Source organism: Manis pentadactyla, chromosome 11 (assembly GCF_030020395.1).
Source record: "Manis pentadactyla isolate mManPen7 chromosome 11, mManPen7.hap1, whole genome shotgun sequence".
NCBI classification, from domain to species: Eukaryota; Metazoa; Chordata; class Mammalia; order Pholidota; family Manidae; genus Manis; species Manis pentadactyla.
This window is the reverse complement of record NC_080029.1, coordinates 104,732,261-104,748,130: the sequence shown is the minus strand read 5'-3', so window position 1 is coordinate 104,748,130 and position 15,870 is coordinate 104,732,261. Positions and strand designations below refer to the sequence as shown.

The following is a 15,870-nucleotide window of genomic DNA, read 5'->3' as shown; positions in this document are numbered from 1 at the left end:
GCTTTGAGAACTTCAGTCAAGAAAATGAAGGCTTTTAAGCCTAATGAACAGGGATGTTGATGTTTTTCATTTGAAGTTCCAGGTCAGATATTCAGATATGTCGTCCAAATATGCCAAGCTCTATTAAAAATTGTAATCTTTTAATGTTGCAAAACACACATAACATAAAATTTACCATTAGTGACACTGAGTATATACTACAATGTTGGTTAACCATCACCTCTGTCTAGCTGCAGTGCATTTTCATCACCCCAAAAAGAAACTCATTTAAGTGGTGACTCCTCAAATTCCCCTCCCCACAGTCCTTGGTAACCACCATCTTTCTCTCTCTGGATTTGCCTGTTCTGGATATTTCATTGAAATGGAATCATACAATAGGTGGCCTTTTGTGTCTGGCTTCATTCACTCAGCATAATGTTTTCAGGATTCATCCATGTTGCTGCATGAATCAATACTTCATTCATTTTCATGGCCAAATATAAAAATAAATTTTTAAAAGTTCATGCAGTTGTTTTTTTCCTAATGCTTTAAAAATAGAGCAACTTTGTCTTTCATTTTAAAAGTCCAGCCATCCATTTCTTTTTGACCATCTGTGAATCTCAACATGAAACAGAAAACTTCTGTTCATGACATTTGAATCTTAACAAAGCATATCAAATAATTATGTTTAACTACTGGCCTCATGATATTCTTGCCTTGATAAGCAAGCAAGGTTAAAGTCTCCTACACTACTAGTCATTTGGGGAGCCAGTGATTAGCCATTAAAGACACAGTATACCTAAAGCCAAGTATCTTCATAGTGAACTCTCAGCCCTGCTGGACCAGAATGCCATCTCTACATATTTGAGTCATTTTGTTCCCATTTGCTTCACAGAATTTTGATATGATCAGTGTTGGTAAACTGTCCAGACTTTTTTTTCTGTATGTTGAGTCTCACATAACAAATGAAATAGTAATTGACAGTAAATTTTTATTGTTGGAAAGGCAAAAACAAACACAAAGCAGGACAGTGAGTTTGATCTTTTTCAGAACTCTTTCTGACATCCATCTTTAAATGATCTCTTTGCCACTTTATCTTAACTTGGATTATCTTTTGAATTCCTTCTGGAATTTCTTCTGTTTTTTCTCTAGTATGTGTAAAATTCAAAACCTACAAAATCCAAGGTTTCTCCAGGAGTTGAAGTGTTTTTATTCATGGTTTTTATTCAGAGGAAAAAAAGTGATTTTTTTTCTGACTTTTCAAAAATTAGGGGTAATTGAAAATATATTGTTTCAGATATGCAGTGTGATGATTCAGTATTTGTATATATTGTAAAATGATGACCACAGGAAGTCCAGTTGACCTCCATCACCATGTATAGCTACAAAAGAAATTTTTTTCTTGTGATGAGAACTTTCAAGATCCACTCTCCTTGCTACTTTCAAATACGCAGTACAGTAGAACTAATTATAGTCACCATGCTGTACATTACATCTCCCATCTTACTCATTTTATAACTGAAAATTTGGACTTTTGACCCCCCTTCATCCATTTTGCCCACCCTCCACCACCTGCTCAGGCCACCACCAGTCTCTGTTTCCGTGAGCTTGGTTTTTTTGTTCGTTGCTTTTTAGATTCTACATACAAGTGAAGTCCTATGGTATTTTATCTTCTTCTGTCTGATTTCTTTTGCTAACATAATGCCATCAAGGTTCATCCATATTGTTGCATATGGCAAGATTTTAGTCTTTTTATGGCTGAATAATGTTACATTGTATATATCACATTTTCTTTATCCAAAAAATGATAGTTTGTATTACATTTTATCAGACTTTGCCCATACTGATACTAAGGCCTTTCTTTCATAACATAACCACCTTTGGGTTTTGATAGGCATTATTGGGACAACATGGGTGATATTAATAATATTCACAGAAAGTATTTTAGGAACACTATTTAGGAAAGATTAGAGTGGGGGGGGGCCAGATGCAGGGAAACCAGCTAGTTAGACATTTTAGTAATTTAAGAATCATTATTAATAAGTTCCTTAAAGGCAAGATCCGTTGTGTTGTTCATCTGTATATTTCCAGTCTTGGTATAAGTGCAGTATAAGTTCATAGTTACTGTATATCATTTGTGGAACATGGCAGAAAATGAAATGAATATGTAAATGAGTAAGTGAATTCTCCTTTATTGCTTAAAAAACAAAAAAATATAGCTGAAGACCTAGACTGATGTGACAGGGAATATAAAGAGACTGAAAGAATATGGGGGCAAGAGTAAAGAGGGAAAAATAAAGTATTAAAGTGAAGTGCACCAAGAGGAACAAAATTAATCAGCCTCCAAAACTGAACATTGGGTAACTGCAGAAAAAGAAGGTGTTAAATTGAGAAAACAGTTGAGAAAGGAAATGTCTTTGTGTGTTTTGTTTTGTTTCTTTCTTTGAGGGGAGAGTTAGGATCTTGCTTGTAAACCAACTAGGTGTTAGAGCAAGAGCTAATTGGAAAATATCCACAGACAGTAGCATTTTTTTAAAATGTGTATTTGGGGGTTAACTGCATATAATTGATAAATTAAACTTTTGTGGATGAATTCTGCGATATTCCAGTGAGAGTAAGAATAGGATAAGATATATCATTTTAAGCTTTTTAAAAAATTTGGGTCTTTGTTTAAGCTGTACTTTATTGTGTAAGAATAAATTTTGTCACCAGGAGTGCTAAGAACCTGTCCATATTATTAATTGCAGTGGAGTTTTGCTTGAATTGCTACCAATATTTTATTGCTTTTATTGTAATAGGATTTATGGCACATTTAAAGCTATAGTGTGGCAAACTCAGTGGGAAAAGAATGCTATACAGAATAGCTTTTTGTTTAGCAGAAATTATTTTATAATTTGAAATTCTAAATATTCAAATACTAAAAATATTTTTTAATTGTAAGATAGAAAAATTTGTCAAAAACAAAATGACATGGTTACAGAACATTAGTAATACGGAATCTTACAAGTAAGTTCTCCAAATAGTAGCCACTGTTGCAAGTTCAGCATGTTTAAACCTCACATCCAGCCACAGGTGACAAGGACATCATCAGTCATGTGTTCTAGGTTTTTGGAAGTTAGAAAAGGATTCTAGAAGTCATCTCATCCATTTTATAGTTGTAAGAAAAATTCTCCAGAACACCAAAGTCTCAAAGCCAGTTAAATGGTTAGGCTAAAACTAAAAATATTCTGTTGACTTTTTTTTTTTTTTTGGTAGATAATTATTTTTTATTGAAGGGTAGTTGACACACAGTATTATATTACATTAGTTTCAGGTGTACAACATAGTGATTCAACATTTATATACATGACAATTCTAGGTACCAGCTATCACCATACCAAGCTGTTACAATATCTTGACTATATTCCTTATGCTATACATTACATCCCGGTTACTTACTTATTTTACAATTGGAAGTGTGTACTTTTTTTTTTTTCTTTGTGAGGGCATCTCTCATATTTATTGATCAAATGGTTGTTAACAACAATAAAATTCTGTATAGGGGAGTCAATGCTCAATGCACAATCATTAATCCACCCCAAGCCTAATTTTCGTCAGTCTCCAATCTTCTGAAGCATAACGAACAAGTTCTTACATGGAGAACAAATTCTTACATAGTGAATAAGTTACATGGTGAACAGTACAAGGGCAGTCATCACAGAAACTTTCGGTTTTGCTCATGCATTATGAACTATAAACAGTTCAAATATGAATACTCATTTGCTTTTTATACTTGATTTATATGTGGATACCACATTTCTCTCTTTATTATTATTATTTTTAATAAAATGCTGAAGTGGTAGGTAGATACGAGATAAAGGTAGAAAACATAGTTTAGTGTTGTAAGAGAGCAAATGTAGATGATCAGGTGTGTGCCTGTAGACTATGTGTTAATCCAAGCTAGACAAGGGCAATAAAACATCCATGTATGCAGAAGATTTCTCTCAGAACAGGGGGGTGAGGTTCTAAGCCTCACCTCTGTTGATCTCCAATTTCTCATCTGATGACCCCCCTGTGACTGTGCCTGTCTTAGGTTGTTCCTCTCTTGAGGAATCTTACCCGTCTCTGGCTAACCAGTCATCTTCCAGGGCCATACAGGGAAATGTAAAGTTGGTAAGTGAGAGAGAAGCCTTATTGTTTGAAATGGTTAGCTTTTTATTTCTTTGCATATTTATGCCCTGTAGCTTCTAAGCCCAGCATTTGTCTTGAGGTATCTTTACCACTTGGAAGAATTATGATACTCGGTAAATTCGATATAAGGCACGAATTCTATTTAAGGGTTGTAATTAGGAAGGAAGAAGAAAAGCTATAGAAGTAGCAGTCAGCAGAAAACAATGGGAAGATTGATTATTTCTTTGACATGTCTTCTTGTAGAGTAATTTCAGCATGTATAGGTTTTAAGCTACTACTTAAATTGCGCACACACATTAACATAATAGGAGTATAGTTACATAACCAAAGCATACCTGTAATTACCAGCCATCTCCAGTGAAATCATGAAAACAAGTTAGGCACCATAGGCATTTGTGAAAACTTATCTATAATATGGTGGATATTGTCCAACTGAACTTGAACAGACTGAGAGAAATCAGACAAATTAAAACAACCCATTCCTGGGGAATGTTCACATCCCTTATGTTCTTTTAACAGTAAATAGTCTGTAGTTGTAAGATTTTGGAGCGCTGCAATTTGCACTTCTCCTAATTCTTGTTTGAGTTCCAACAGTACAGATCCAGTCAAATTTGTTGTTTTACTGTATGCACAGGCCAGCTTAGATATCTCCTTCCTCATTCCCATGGCAAGTCCAGGAACTGGTGGGATGAGTGCATCTACAGCTGTAGCTGTGCGTGGATCTTTGTTGGGGTTTTTTGATGATCATCTTCTGGCATGAGTCTTCCAGAGAGTGCAGATGTTGGAAGTTCTTTTTCATATCGTATCTTAGTTCATTTTCGGGGTAGCCCAATTAGGCTTTGATCCTCTGTATAAACACAAACAGACCCTTTGCCTACACTTTTATATGCCCTTTATACCCTTGTGTAGAACTCATTGGAGGTCACCACACAGGAACTGCCTTTTTTTTGGTATCATTAATCTACACTTACATGACGAATATTTTGTTTACTAGGCTCTCCCCTATACCAGGTCCCCCCTATAAACCCCTTTAGAGTCACTGTCCATCAGCATAGCAAAATGTTGTAGAATCACTACTTGCCTTCTCTGTGTTGTACATCCCTCCCTTTTCTCCTACCCCCCCTTGCATGCTAATCTTAATACCCCCTACTTCTCCCCCCCCTTATCCCTCCCTACCCGCCCATTCTCCCCAGTCCCTTTCCCTTTGGTACCTGTTAGTCCATTCTTGAGTTCTGTGATTCTGCTGCTGTTTTGTTCCTTCAGTTTTTCCTTTGTTCTTATATTCCACAGATAAGTGAAATCATTTGGTATTTCTCTTTCTCCACTTGGCTTGTTTCACTGAGCATAATACCCTCCAGCTCCATCCATGTTGCTGCAAATGGTTGGATTTTCCCTTTTCTTATGGCTGAGTAGTATTCCATTGTGTATATGTACCACATCTTCTTTATCCATTCATCTATTGATGGACATTTAGGTTGCTTCCAATTCTTGGCTATTGTAAATAGTGCTGCAATAAACATAGGGGTGCATCTGTCTTTCTCAAACTTGATTGCTGCATTCTTAGGGTAAATTCCTAGGAGTGCAATTCCTGGGTCAAATGGTATGTCTGTTTTGAGCATTTTGATGTACCTCCATACTGCTTTCCACAATGGTTGAACTAACTTACATTCCCACCAGCAGTGTAGGAGGGTTCCCCTTTCTCCACAGCCTCGCCAACATTTGTTGTTGTTTGTCTTTTGGATGGCAGCCATCCTTACTGGTGTGAGGTGATACCTCATTGTAGTTTTAATTTGCATTTCTCTGATAATTAGCGATGTGGAGCATCTTTTCATGTGTCTGTTGGCCATCTGTATTTCTTTTTTGGAGAACTGTCTGTTCAGTTCCTCTGCCCATTTTTTAATTGGGTTATTTGTTTTTTGTTTGTTGAGGCGTGAGAGCTCCTTGTATATTCTGGACGTCAAGCCTTTATCGGATGTGTCATTTTCAAATATATTCTCCCATACTGTAGGGATCCTTCTTGTTCTATTGATGGTGTCTTTTGCTGTACAGAAGCTTTTCAGCTTAATATAGTCCCACTTACTCATTTTTGCTGTTGTTTTCCTTGCCCGGGGAGATATGTTCAAGAAGAGGTCACTCATGTTTATGTCTAAGAGGTTTTTGCCTTTGTTTTCTTCCAAGAGTTTAATGGTTTCATGACTTACATTCAGGTCTTTGATCCATTTTGAGTTTACTTTTGTATATGGGGTTAGACAATGGTCCAGTTTCATTCTCCTATATGTAGCTGTCCAGTTTTGCCAGCACCATCTGTTGAAGAGACTGTCATTTCGCCATTGTATGTCCATGGCTCCTTTATCAAATATTAATTGACCGTATATGTCTGGGTTAATGTCTGGATTCTCTAGTCTGTTCCATTGGTCTGTGGCTCTGCTCTTGTGCCAGTACCAAATTGTCTTGATTACTATGGCTTTATAGTAGAGCTTGAAGTTGGGGAGTGAGATCCCCCCTACTTTATTCTTCTTTCTCAGGATTGCTTTGGCTATTCGGGGTCTTTGGTGCTTCCATATGAATTTTTGAATTATTTGATCCAGTTCATTGAAGAATGTTGCTGGTAGTTTCATAGGGATTGCATCAAATCTATATTGCTTTGGGCAGGATGGCCATTTTGACAATATTAATTCTTCCTAGCCACGAGCATGGGATGTGTTTCCATCTGTTAGTGTCCCCTTTAATTTCTCTTAAGAGTGACTTTTAGTTTTCAGAGTATAAGTCTTTCACTTCTTTGGTTAGGTTTATTCCTAGGTATTTTATTTTTTTTGATGCAATTGTGAATGGAGTTGTTTTCCTGATTTCTCTTTCTGTTGGTTCATTGTTAGTGTATAGGAAAGCCACAGATTTCTGTGTGTTGATTTTGTATCCTGCAACTTTGCTGTATTCCGATATCAGTTCTAGTAGTTTTTGGGTGGAGTCTTTAGGGTTTTTTATGTACAGTATCATGTCATCTGCAAATAGTGACAGTTTAACTTCTTCTTTACCAATCTGGATTCCTTGTATTTCTTTGTTTTGTCTGATTGCCGTGGCTAGGACCTCCAGTACTATGATAAATAACAGTGGAGAGAGTGGGCATCCCTGTCTTGTTCCCGATCGCAGAGGGAAAGCTTTCAGCTTCTCGCTGTTCAGTATGATGTTGGCTGTGGGTTTATCATAGATGGCCTTTATTATGTTGAGGTACTTGCCCTCTATTCCCATTTTGCTGAGAGTTTTTATCATGAATGGATGTTGAACTTTGTCAAATGCTTTTTCAGCATCTATGGAGATGATCATGTGGTTTTTGTCTTTCTTTTTGTTGATGTGGTGGATGATGTTGATGGGCTTTCGAATGTTGTACCATCCTTGCATCCCTGGAATGAATCCCACTTGGTCATGGTGTATGATCCTTTTGATGTATTTTTGAATTCGGTTTGCTAATATTTTGTTGAGTATTTTTGCATCTATGTTCATCAGGGATATTGGTCTGCAGTTTTCTTTTTTGGTGGGGTCTTTGCCTGGTTTTGGTATTAGGGTGATGTTAGCTTCATAGAATGAGTTTGGGAGTATCCCCTCCTCCTCTATTTTTTGGAAAACTTAAGGAGAATGGTTATTATGTCTTCCCTGTATGTCTGATAAAATTCCGAGGTAAATCCATCTGTCCCGGGGGTTTTGTTCTTTGGTAGTTTTTTGATTACCGCTTCAATTTCGTTGCTGGTAATTGGTCTGTTTAGATTTTCTGTTTCTTTCTGGGTCAATCTTGGAAGGTTGTATTTTTCTAGGAAATTGTCCATTTCTCCTAGGTTTCCCAGCTTGTTAGCATATAGGTTTTCATAGTATTCTCCAATAATTCTTTGCATTTCCGTGGGGTCCGTCGTGATTTTTCCTTTCTCGTTTCTGATACTGTTGATTTGTGTTGACTCTCTTTTCCTCTTAATAATTCTGGCTAGAGGCTTATCTATTTTGTTTATTTTCTCGAAGAACCAGCTCTTGGTTTCATTGATTTTTGCTATTGTTTTATTCTTCTCAATTTTATTTATTTCTTCTCTGATCTTTATTATGTCCCTCCTTCTGCTGACCTTAGGCCTCATCTGTTCTTCTTTTTCCAATTTCGATAATTGTGACATTAGACCATTCATTTGGGATTGTTCTTCATTTTTTCAATATGCTTGGATTGCTATATACTTTCCTCTTAAGACTGCTTTTGCTGTGTCCCACAGAAGTTGGGGCTTAGTGTTGTTGTTGTCATTTGTTTCCATATATTGCTGGATCTCCATTTTGATTTGGTCATTGATCCATTGATTATTTAGGAGCGTGTTGTTAAGCCTCCATGTGTTTGTGAGCCTCTTTGCTTTCTTTGTAGTTTATTTCTAGTTTTATGCCTTTGTGGTCTGAAAAGTTGGTTGGTAGGATTTCAATCTTTTGGAATTTTCTGAGGCTCTTTTTGTGGCCTAGTATGTGGTCTATTCTGGAGAATGTTCCATGTGCGCTTGAGAAGAATGTATATCCTGTTGCTTTTGGATGTAGTGTTCTATAGATGTCTATTAGGTCCATCTGCTCTACTGTGTTGTTCAGTGCTTCCCTGTCCTTACTTATTTTCTGCCTGGTGGATCTATCCTTTGGGGTGAGTGGTGTGTTGAAGTCTCCTAGAATGAATGCATTGCAGTCTATTTCCCCCTTTAGATCTTTTAGTATTTGTTTCACATATGCTGGTGCTCCTATGTTGGGTGCATATATATTTAGAATGGTTATATCCTCTTGTTGGACTGAGACCTTTATCATTATGTAGTGTCCTTCTTTATCTCTTTTTACTTTCTTTGTTTTGAAGTCTATTTTGTCTGATATTAGTACTGCAACCCCTGCTTTCTTCTCGCTGTTGTTTGCTTGAAATATGTTTTTCCATCCCTTGACTTTCAGTCTGTACATGTCTTTGGGTTTGAGGTGAGTTTCTTGTAAGCAGCATATAGATGGGTCTTGCTTTTTTATCCATTCTATTACTCTGTGTCTTTTGATTGGTGCATGCAGCCCATTAACATTTAGGGTGACTATTGAAAGATATGTACTTATTGCCATTGCAGGCTTTAAATTCGTGCTTACCAAAGGTTCAAGGTTAGCCTCTTTATTATCTTACTGCCTAACTTAGCTCACTTATTGAGCTGTTATATACACTGTCTGGAGATTCTTTTCTTCTCTCCCTTCTTATTCCTCCTCCTCCATTCTTCATATGTTGGGTGTTTTGTTCTGTGCTCTTTCTAGGAGTGCTCCTATCTAGAGCAGTCCCTGTAAGATGTCCTGTAGAGGTGGTTTGTGGGAAGCAAATTCCCTCAGCTTTTTTTTGTCTGGGAATTGTTTAATCCCACCGTCATATTTGAATGATAGTCGTGCTGGATACAGTATCCTTGGTTCAAGGCCCTTATGTTTCATTGTATTAAATATATCATGCCATTCTCTTCTGGCCTGTAGGGTTTTTGTCGAGAAGTCTGATGTTAGCCTAATGGGTTTTCCTTTGTAGGTGACCTTTTTCTCTCTGTCTGCCTATAAAACTCTTTCCTTGTCCTTGATCTTTGCCATTTTAATTATTATGTGTGTTGGTGTTGTCCTCCTTGGATATTTTCTGTTGGGAGTTCTGTGTATTTCCGTGGTCTGTTCGATTATTTCCTCCCCCAGTTTGGGGAAGTTTTCAGCAATTATTTCTTCTAAGATACTTTCCATCTCTTTTCCTCTCTCTTCTTTTCTGGAACCCCTATAGTACAGATATTGTTCCTTTTGGATTGGTCACACAGTTCTCTTAATATTGTTTCATTCCTGGAGATCCTTTTATCGCTCTCTATGTCAGCTTCTATGCGTTCCTGTTCTCTGATTTCAATTCCATCAATGGCCTCTTGCATCCTATCCATTCTGCTTACAAACCCTTCCAGAGTTTGTTTCATTTCTGCGATCTCCTTTCTGGCATCTGTGATCTCCCTCCGGACTTCATCCCATTTCTCTTGCGTATTTCTCTGCATCTCTGTCAGCATGTTTATGATTCTTATTTTGAATTCTTTTTCAGGAAGACTGGTTAGGTCTCTCTCCTTCTTTCCTTCTCTGATGTTGTCTCTGTGATCTTTGTCTGCCTGTAGCTTTGCCTTTTCATGGTGATAGGAATAGTTTGCAGAGCTGGGACGAGTGACAGCTGGAAGAACTTCCCTTCTTGTTGGTTTGTGGCCCTCCTCTCCTGGGAGAACAGCGGCCTCTAGTGGCTTGTGCTGCGCAGCTGCGCGCAGACAGGGTTTCTGCTTCCTGCCCGGCTGCTATGGAGTTTATCTCCGCTGTTGCTGTGGGCGTGGCCTGGCTCGGGCAGCTGCTCCAAAATGGTGGAGTCGCGTTGGAGCAGGAGCTGCTGGGAGGCTATTTATCTCCGTAATGGGCCTCCCTGCTCCCTGCAGCCGATGGGTTAGGGTGCCCAGCGAGCCCCGGATTCCCTACCTCTGGATTAAGTGTCCCGCCCTGCCCCTTTAAGACTTCCAAAATGCACCCACCAAAAGAAAACAACGACCACCAAAAAAAAAAAAATTTTTTTTTAATTAAAAAAAAAAGGCCGCTCGTTTTTCTTTTTTCTTCGACGCCAGCCTCAGGCATCTGCTCACCGGTCTTGCTGTCCTGTTTTCCTAGTATTGGGGTCCCTATCCCTTGAAAACTTCCAAAAAGCGCTCGCCAAAACAAAACCGCCAAAAAAAAAAAAATTGGTCGCTCGCTTTTCTTATGTCCTCCGGCGCCCGGCCTCCGGTGCCCACTCACTGTTCTTGCTGCCCTGTTTTCCTAGTATCCAGGGCCCCCTGTGCACATGCTGTGTCTGCACTCTGGCCTGGATGGCTGGGGCTGGGTGTTCGGCAGTCCTGGGCTCCGTCTCCCTCCCGCTCTGCCTATTCTTCTCCTGCCGGGAGTTGGGGGGATGGGCGCTCGGCTCCCGCCGGGCCGAGGCTTGTATCTTACCCCCTTCACGAGGCGCTGGGTTCTCTCAGGTGCGAATATGATCTGGATATTGTCCTGTGTCCTCTGGTCTTTATTCTAGGAAGGGTTGTCTTTGTTATATTTTCATAGATATATGTGGTTTTGGGAGGAGATTTCCGCTGCTCTACTCACGCTGCCATCTTCCACCCCCTCTCTCTCTCTCGTGACTTTTAATCTAGTACTTTTCCTGTAACACTGTACAGACTTCCTTCTATATATGTGATTAAGAAGAGAAACTTTTGCTAAGCATTGATCCGTGGTTTTGTTTATTCCTAGAATATAAGAATTAATGGGAAAGTATCATTTTCTCTTACCAACTTTTAATATGCAATATATTTATGGAACAATGTATTATTTTGGTACTGAGAAAAAAGTTTAGTTTTGTTTTCTTTGACAGGTAATTCATTCCATCTGAATTTAGGTGGAATTTAAATTTAGACAGTCAATACTTTTTAGGGTGGTGTTAGTAAATTTTGTTGAGGGAGAAAGAAATGTTTTTAAAATGGTCTTTCTTTTTAATCCTTTGTAACCAGAAAGAAGTTGGGAAATTTACAGACCTAGAGAAACTCTACCTCTACCTTCAGCTGCCTTCTGGTCTGAGCAATGGAGAGAAAAGGTATATCTCTTCTGTCTTTGCCTTAATTGAACACTGTCCATAGGACATCTCTAGGATGTATGTGAAGTTTGTGTGTTGTGGTTGTAACTGTTTTACACCATTCCTAAAATCATCAGAAAACAAAATAGCTATACAGGAGGTCTTTTTAGTCTCTGATCATATTGGGTAAGTGGTTACCTGCAGTTTTGCTGATTGATTTATGTACCTTTGTAAATGCTGTGAAATGCAGTTTGGGTTATGTTTTATAAACAGATCAGTATATTTATGTATAGCAATATGCATATGAATTGATATACATGTCAATAGTTTATTATATGGAAGATTTGAAAATTGGACAGAAAACCAGAATAAACAGTATTATGAGCAATAAAATTGCAAGATATTTTTTAAGTACTGTCAGGTGAGCAGATCACAGAATATAAAAAAGAAAAAAAGTGAAATTGCCTGTATGGAAAATGAATTTATTATAAATGTAAAATGTTTTAAGTGCTTGAGGGTATTACTATATTTTCATTATTATAAGTATGTAATAGTCTCATCTAGAAAATGGAAAAGTTGTTAGTTCGTGTCTTCTATTGCTAAATGAGTTTCTTTACCCTGTTAAGTATATTCCAGGATTTATTACATTTATATGCTATACTTAACATTCTATCACTTTAAAATTGTATATAAAATGTAATGGAATGAAAACTCAGTTGCCTTTACCCTTTCTTCCTCAGACAAAATTTTAAAACTATTGTTATCGTTTTTTCGTCCTTGAAACTTGCTCAAATCTTCTTTTGGATTAAATAAACTATTATTATAGTTAGTTGAGATGAATACCAGAATCAATAGAGGAGCTTCCTTCATGCTATCTTGGGTGTTCTTTTTATGGATGTAACTTATAGATGACACTGCCATATAATAAAAACTTAAGAATGTTTAGTGGGAATTTTGGCTTGGGGAGAGGACCCAGCTATAGGAAGGACTGTGGGGAGATATTTGTCCTCTCTAGATCTCTCTGGTGTGAATTCCATTCTGAAACAGAGTGGCTTTAGAAAACTTTCAAGGTGGTTACTTGAGAATGCTAAGGAAATAGAAAATAAACAATTTTTTCCATAACTTTTATTTTAAACGTTTGATTTGGTAAGTTTAGGCAAATGAACAGCCAAGTAAGTGAGCAAATATCCACATAAAGGTAATTTTGACCCAAACAAATACCTAACGTTTTCTATGCCCCAACACCAGTGCCACTCGAGACGATGGGGAGGAAGGGATGGAACAGGGCAATAAATAACTCCAGAAATGGCTCACAACCACAGGTGGACAATTTGTATATAGATAACTAAGCATTTGTTGTATGTCCCGAGTTTGGCTTGGTCATTTATAATGTGTTTACACCCAATTCTTTAGGGGAACATTTAGGTTGGTTCAAAAATTATCAATTATTTGCTGTCTAGTTCAGCTGAAAAAAAATTTTTTTTTTTTGATCAGTGATCAGAATGCCATGTCATCTAGTCGGGCACAGCAAATGCATGCCTTTTCCTGGATTCGGAATACCCTAGAGGAACATCCTGAGACTTCACTCCCCAAACAGGAAGTCTATGACGAGTACAAGTAAGTATAGTGTGTGTATGCCAGGCATACTGATGTTTTGAAGAGCTTGGGTACTATACTTGGCTACAGTGATTTTTTTCTTATTGTTGGTGAATATCAGACTCGTATATTGGACTTCAACTTAGAAATCTCAAAGATTTCTTCTGTCTCTAAGCTTCTCTGGTAACATATTTAATAATGGACAGGATTCCTAAATAAAAGGATCCCTTTATAGCTGTTAAGAATGACAGGAAAGGTGTGCTGGGGTTAGAAGGACAGTGGGAGACAATAAATAAGCCAATGCATAAGGAAAAGCTAGAACATGCTTTTTATTCAGACTTTCTAAAGGCCTTTTTTGTGAATCCCAAACTTTTCTTATCCTCGGTGCCAACCAAAGAAAAAGATAAGTTTCTAGAGTGTTGTGAATTACTCATGGATGAGTGAGTTCAGTGGGTTGCACATATTAGACGTTCAGATAATTTTGATTATACAGATAATTTATTTAAACACGGGAAATAAATTTATGGAGGCCAATCAATGGGACTTTCTGGATAGAGAAAAGTTAATAGTTGCTAAATCTCTTGTTTAATAATTTTATAATTGATTTTGAAGAGAGAATTTATTGTGACAGATGAAATAAAACCAGAATGTTCTGGGTATTGAAATGTTAAACCAACAAGCATTAATTATACAGTTTGGAGGAAAAGTGTCAAACAAATGCTACTGTTAACCATGTAGGATTATGCAAAGACACTACTTGGGATTATTGGTATCTAGAAAGAAAACTTTCCACCCTCATTCAAAATTCTGATCCCTCACGTTAAGAAACATAGTAGAGCCAGAGGACATCTAGAGAAAAATGTCTGAGGGAACAAAGTTAAACTGAAGAGCTTTAGATTTTTTCTCTTTAGGAAAATTAAAGCTAGGAGTGCATGTAACCCAAGTCTATAAAGTTCATTCTCTCAATTTATAACAGTCTGTTGAATACCTACTATGTGCCAGGCCCTGTAATAACTTCTGAGGATACTGTAAATAAGATACAGATAGCCCTGCCCTCATCAAGAAAATATGTGTATTTACAGTAAGCATGAATTAATCACTAAATTCAGTTAATTAATATAGAGATACCCCATGAAACTACAAAAAAGCAAATTTCAGTTCATTAAAAGATTATTAATATCAGCAAATGTGTGATATCTTGAAGAAATCTTGGATTGAGGATCAAGAGAATAGATTCCATCACTAAACTTGCATGAGTTTGGCAAGGGTTTTAACAACTCATTTTGTCACATGTCATCTGTAAAATAAGTAAGGCAATCTTTTACCTCTAGAATTCTACAAGTTGACTGAAGTAGGAAATGTTGAGGATTTTATCCAAAGATTGGTCACTAGTTTCTCAAAGGGCAAATTAAACAAATTAATATATATTTCCATAATGAATTAATAAGGATACCTGGGATATTTATATGTATTTTGAAGTGACGTCCTTCCATTGTACAACCCTTTGCTTACTAGAGACAGAAAAGTACTAAATGCTACCCATTTAAACAATCCTTAATGTTCCTAAAAGTTCCCTGCCACGGACAAGGTATGGTTATATTTTTCTATAATATTTTTCTGAAGTTTTTATTAATTCATTTTTCTAAGGTTTCCATAAATCCTTAGAATTTATTTCACTGAGAAAGTTAAAGGTTTTTCCTAAACAAAAGGGAAAGAACAAAAACATTACATTGTTTTGGGGGGAAGAGTGGGAACTTCAATTTTGAGTAATTTGCTGTTCAGTAGAGAGCAGCAGAAATGAAATGAACTTAGAGTTTTAAAAGGAAGTAGAGTTGACCCTGGAACAACACAGGTTTGAACTGCACAGGTCCATTATACACAGATTTTTTCAATATATATATTGGAAAATTTTTTGAAGATTTGCAACAGTTTAGACTGTTAGTTAATCGACTGTTTATGTTACCAGTAGGCTATTAGTTAAGATTTGGGGGAGTCAAAGTTATAAATGGATTTTCGACTGCACAGAGGTTGGTACCTCTTAACCCCACATTATTCAAAGGTCAACTATCATATGTAAGGGAAATTCTTGACAACATGACTAGGAAAGAAATGCCAGTTCTGTTCATAGAATTTGAAAGAATTGTGCTAATGATATGCCTCTCTTTATAGTCATCATAGTGCTATACCAGAGTCTGGTTATTTTAGTTTAAAAACATTTTGCTAAGAATGTAATTTATTATTGTTGCATTCCCCACAGTATTTCCACATAGTAGGCACTAATTTAATAAAGAATGATTCGAATGGAATCTGATCCATAATATTAATAATAAAGTTTCACTGTTACAAAAGACTTTGTAACTCTTCTAGTACACTCCTGTCCCTTTTGTATAGATGAAAGCATCGAAACCCAGAGACGTTGGGTGGCTCTTCCAGTATTAGAAAACTTGTAAGAGGCAGATATAAGGCTAGAACTCAGATTCCATGAGTGAGTCATAATAGGTGGGAAGGCAAACTTG

General features: G+C 37.1%; 1 protein-coding gene across 2 annotated transcripts in view; it reads left to right on the top strand.

The window, feature by feature from the left end:
• RFX7 (regulatory factor X7) overlaps positions 1–15,870 on the top strand; it is a 197,104-nt gene that overhangs the window by 131,758 nt on the left and 49,476 nt on the right. For both annotated transcript variants that reach the window (XM_057488833.1, XM_057488834.1), the window contains exons 4-5: positions 11,697–11,779; positions 13,253–13,375. In XM_057488833.1, the coding sequence (XP_057344816.1) occupies positions 11,697–11,779; positions 13,253–13,375 (206 nt within the window). The remainder of the gene's footprint in view (positions 1–11,696; positions 11,780–13,252; positions 13,376–15,870) is intronic.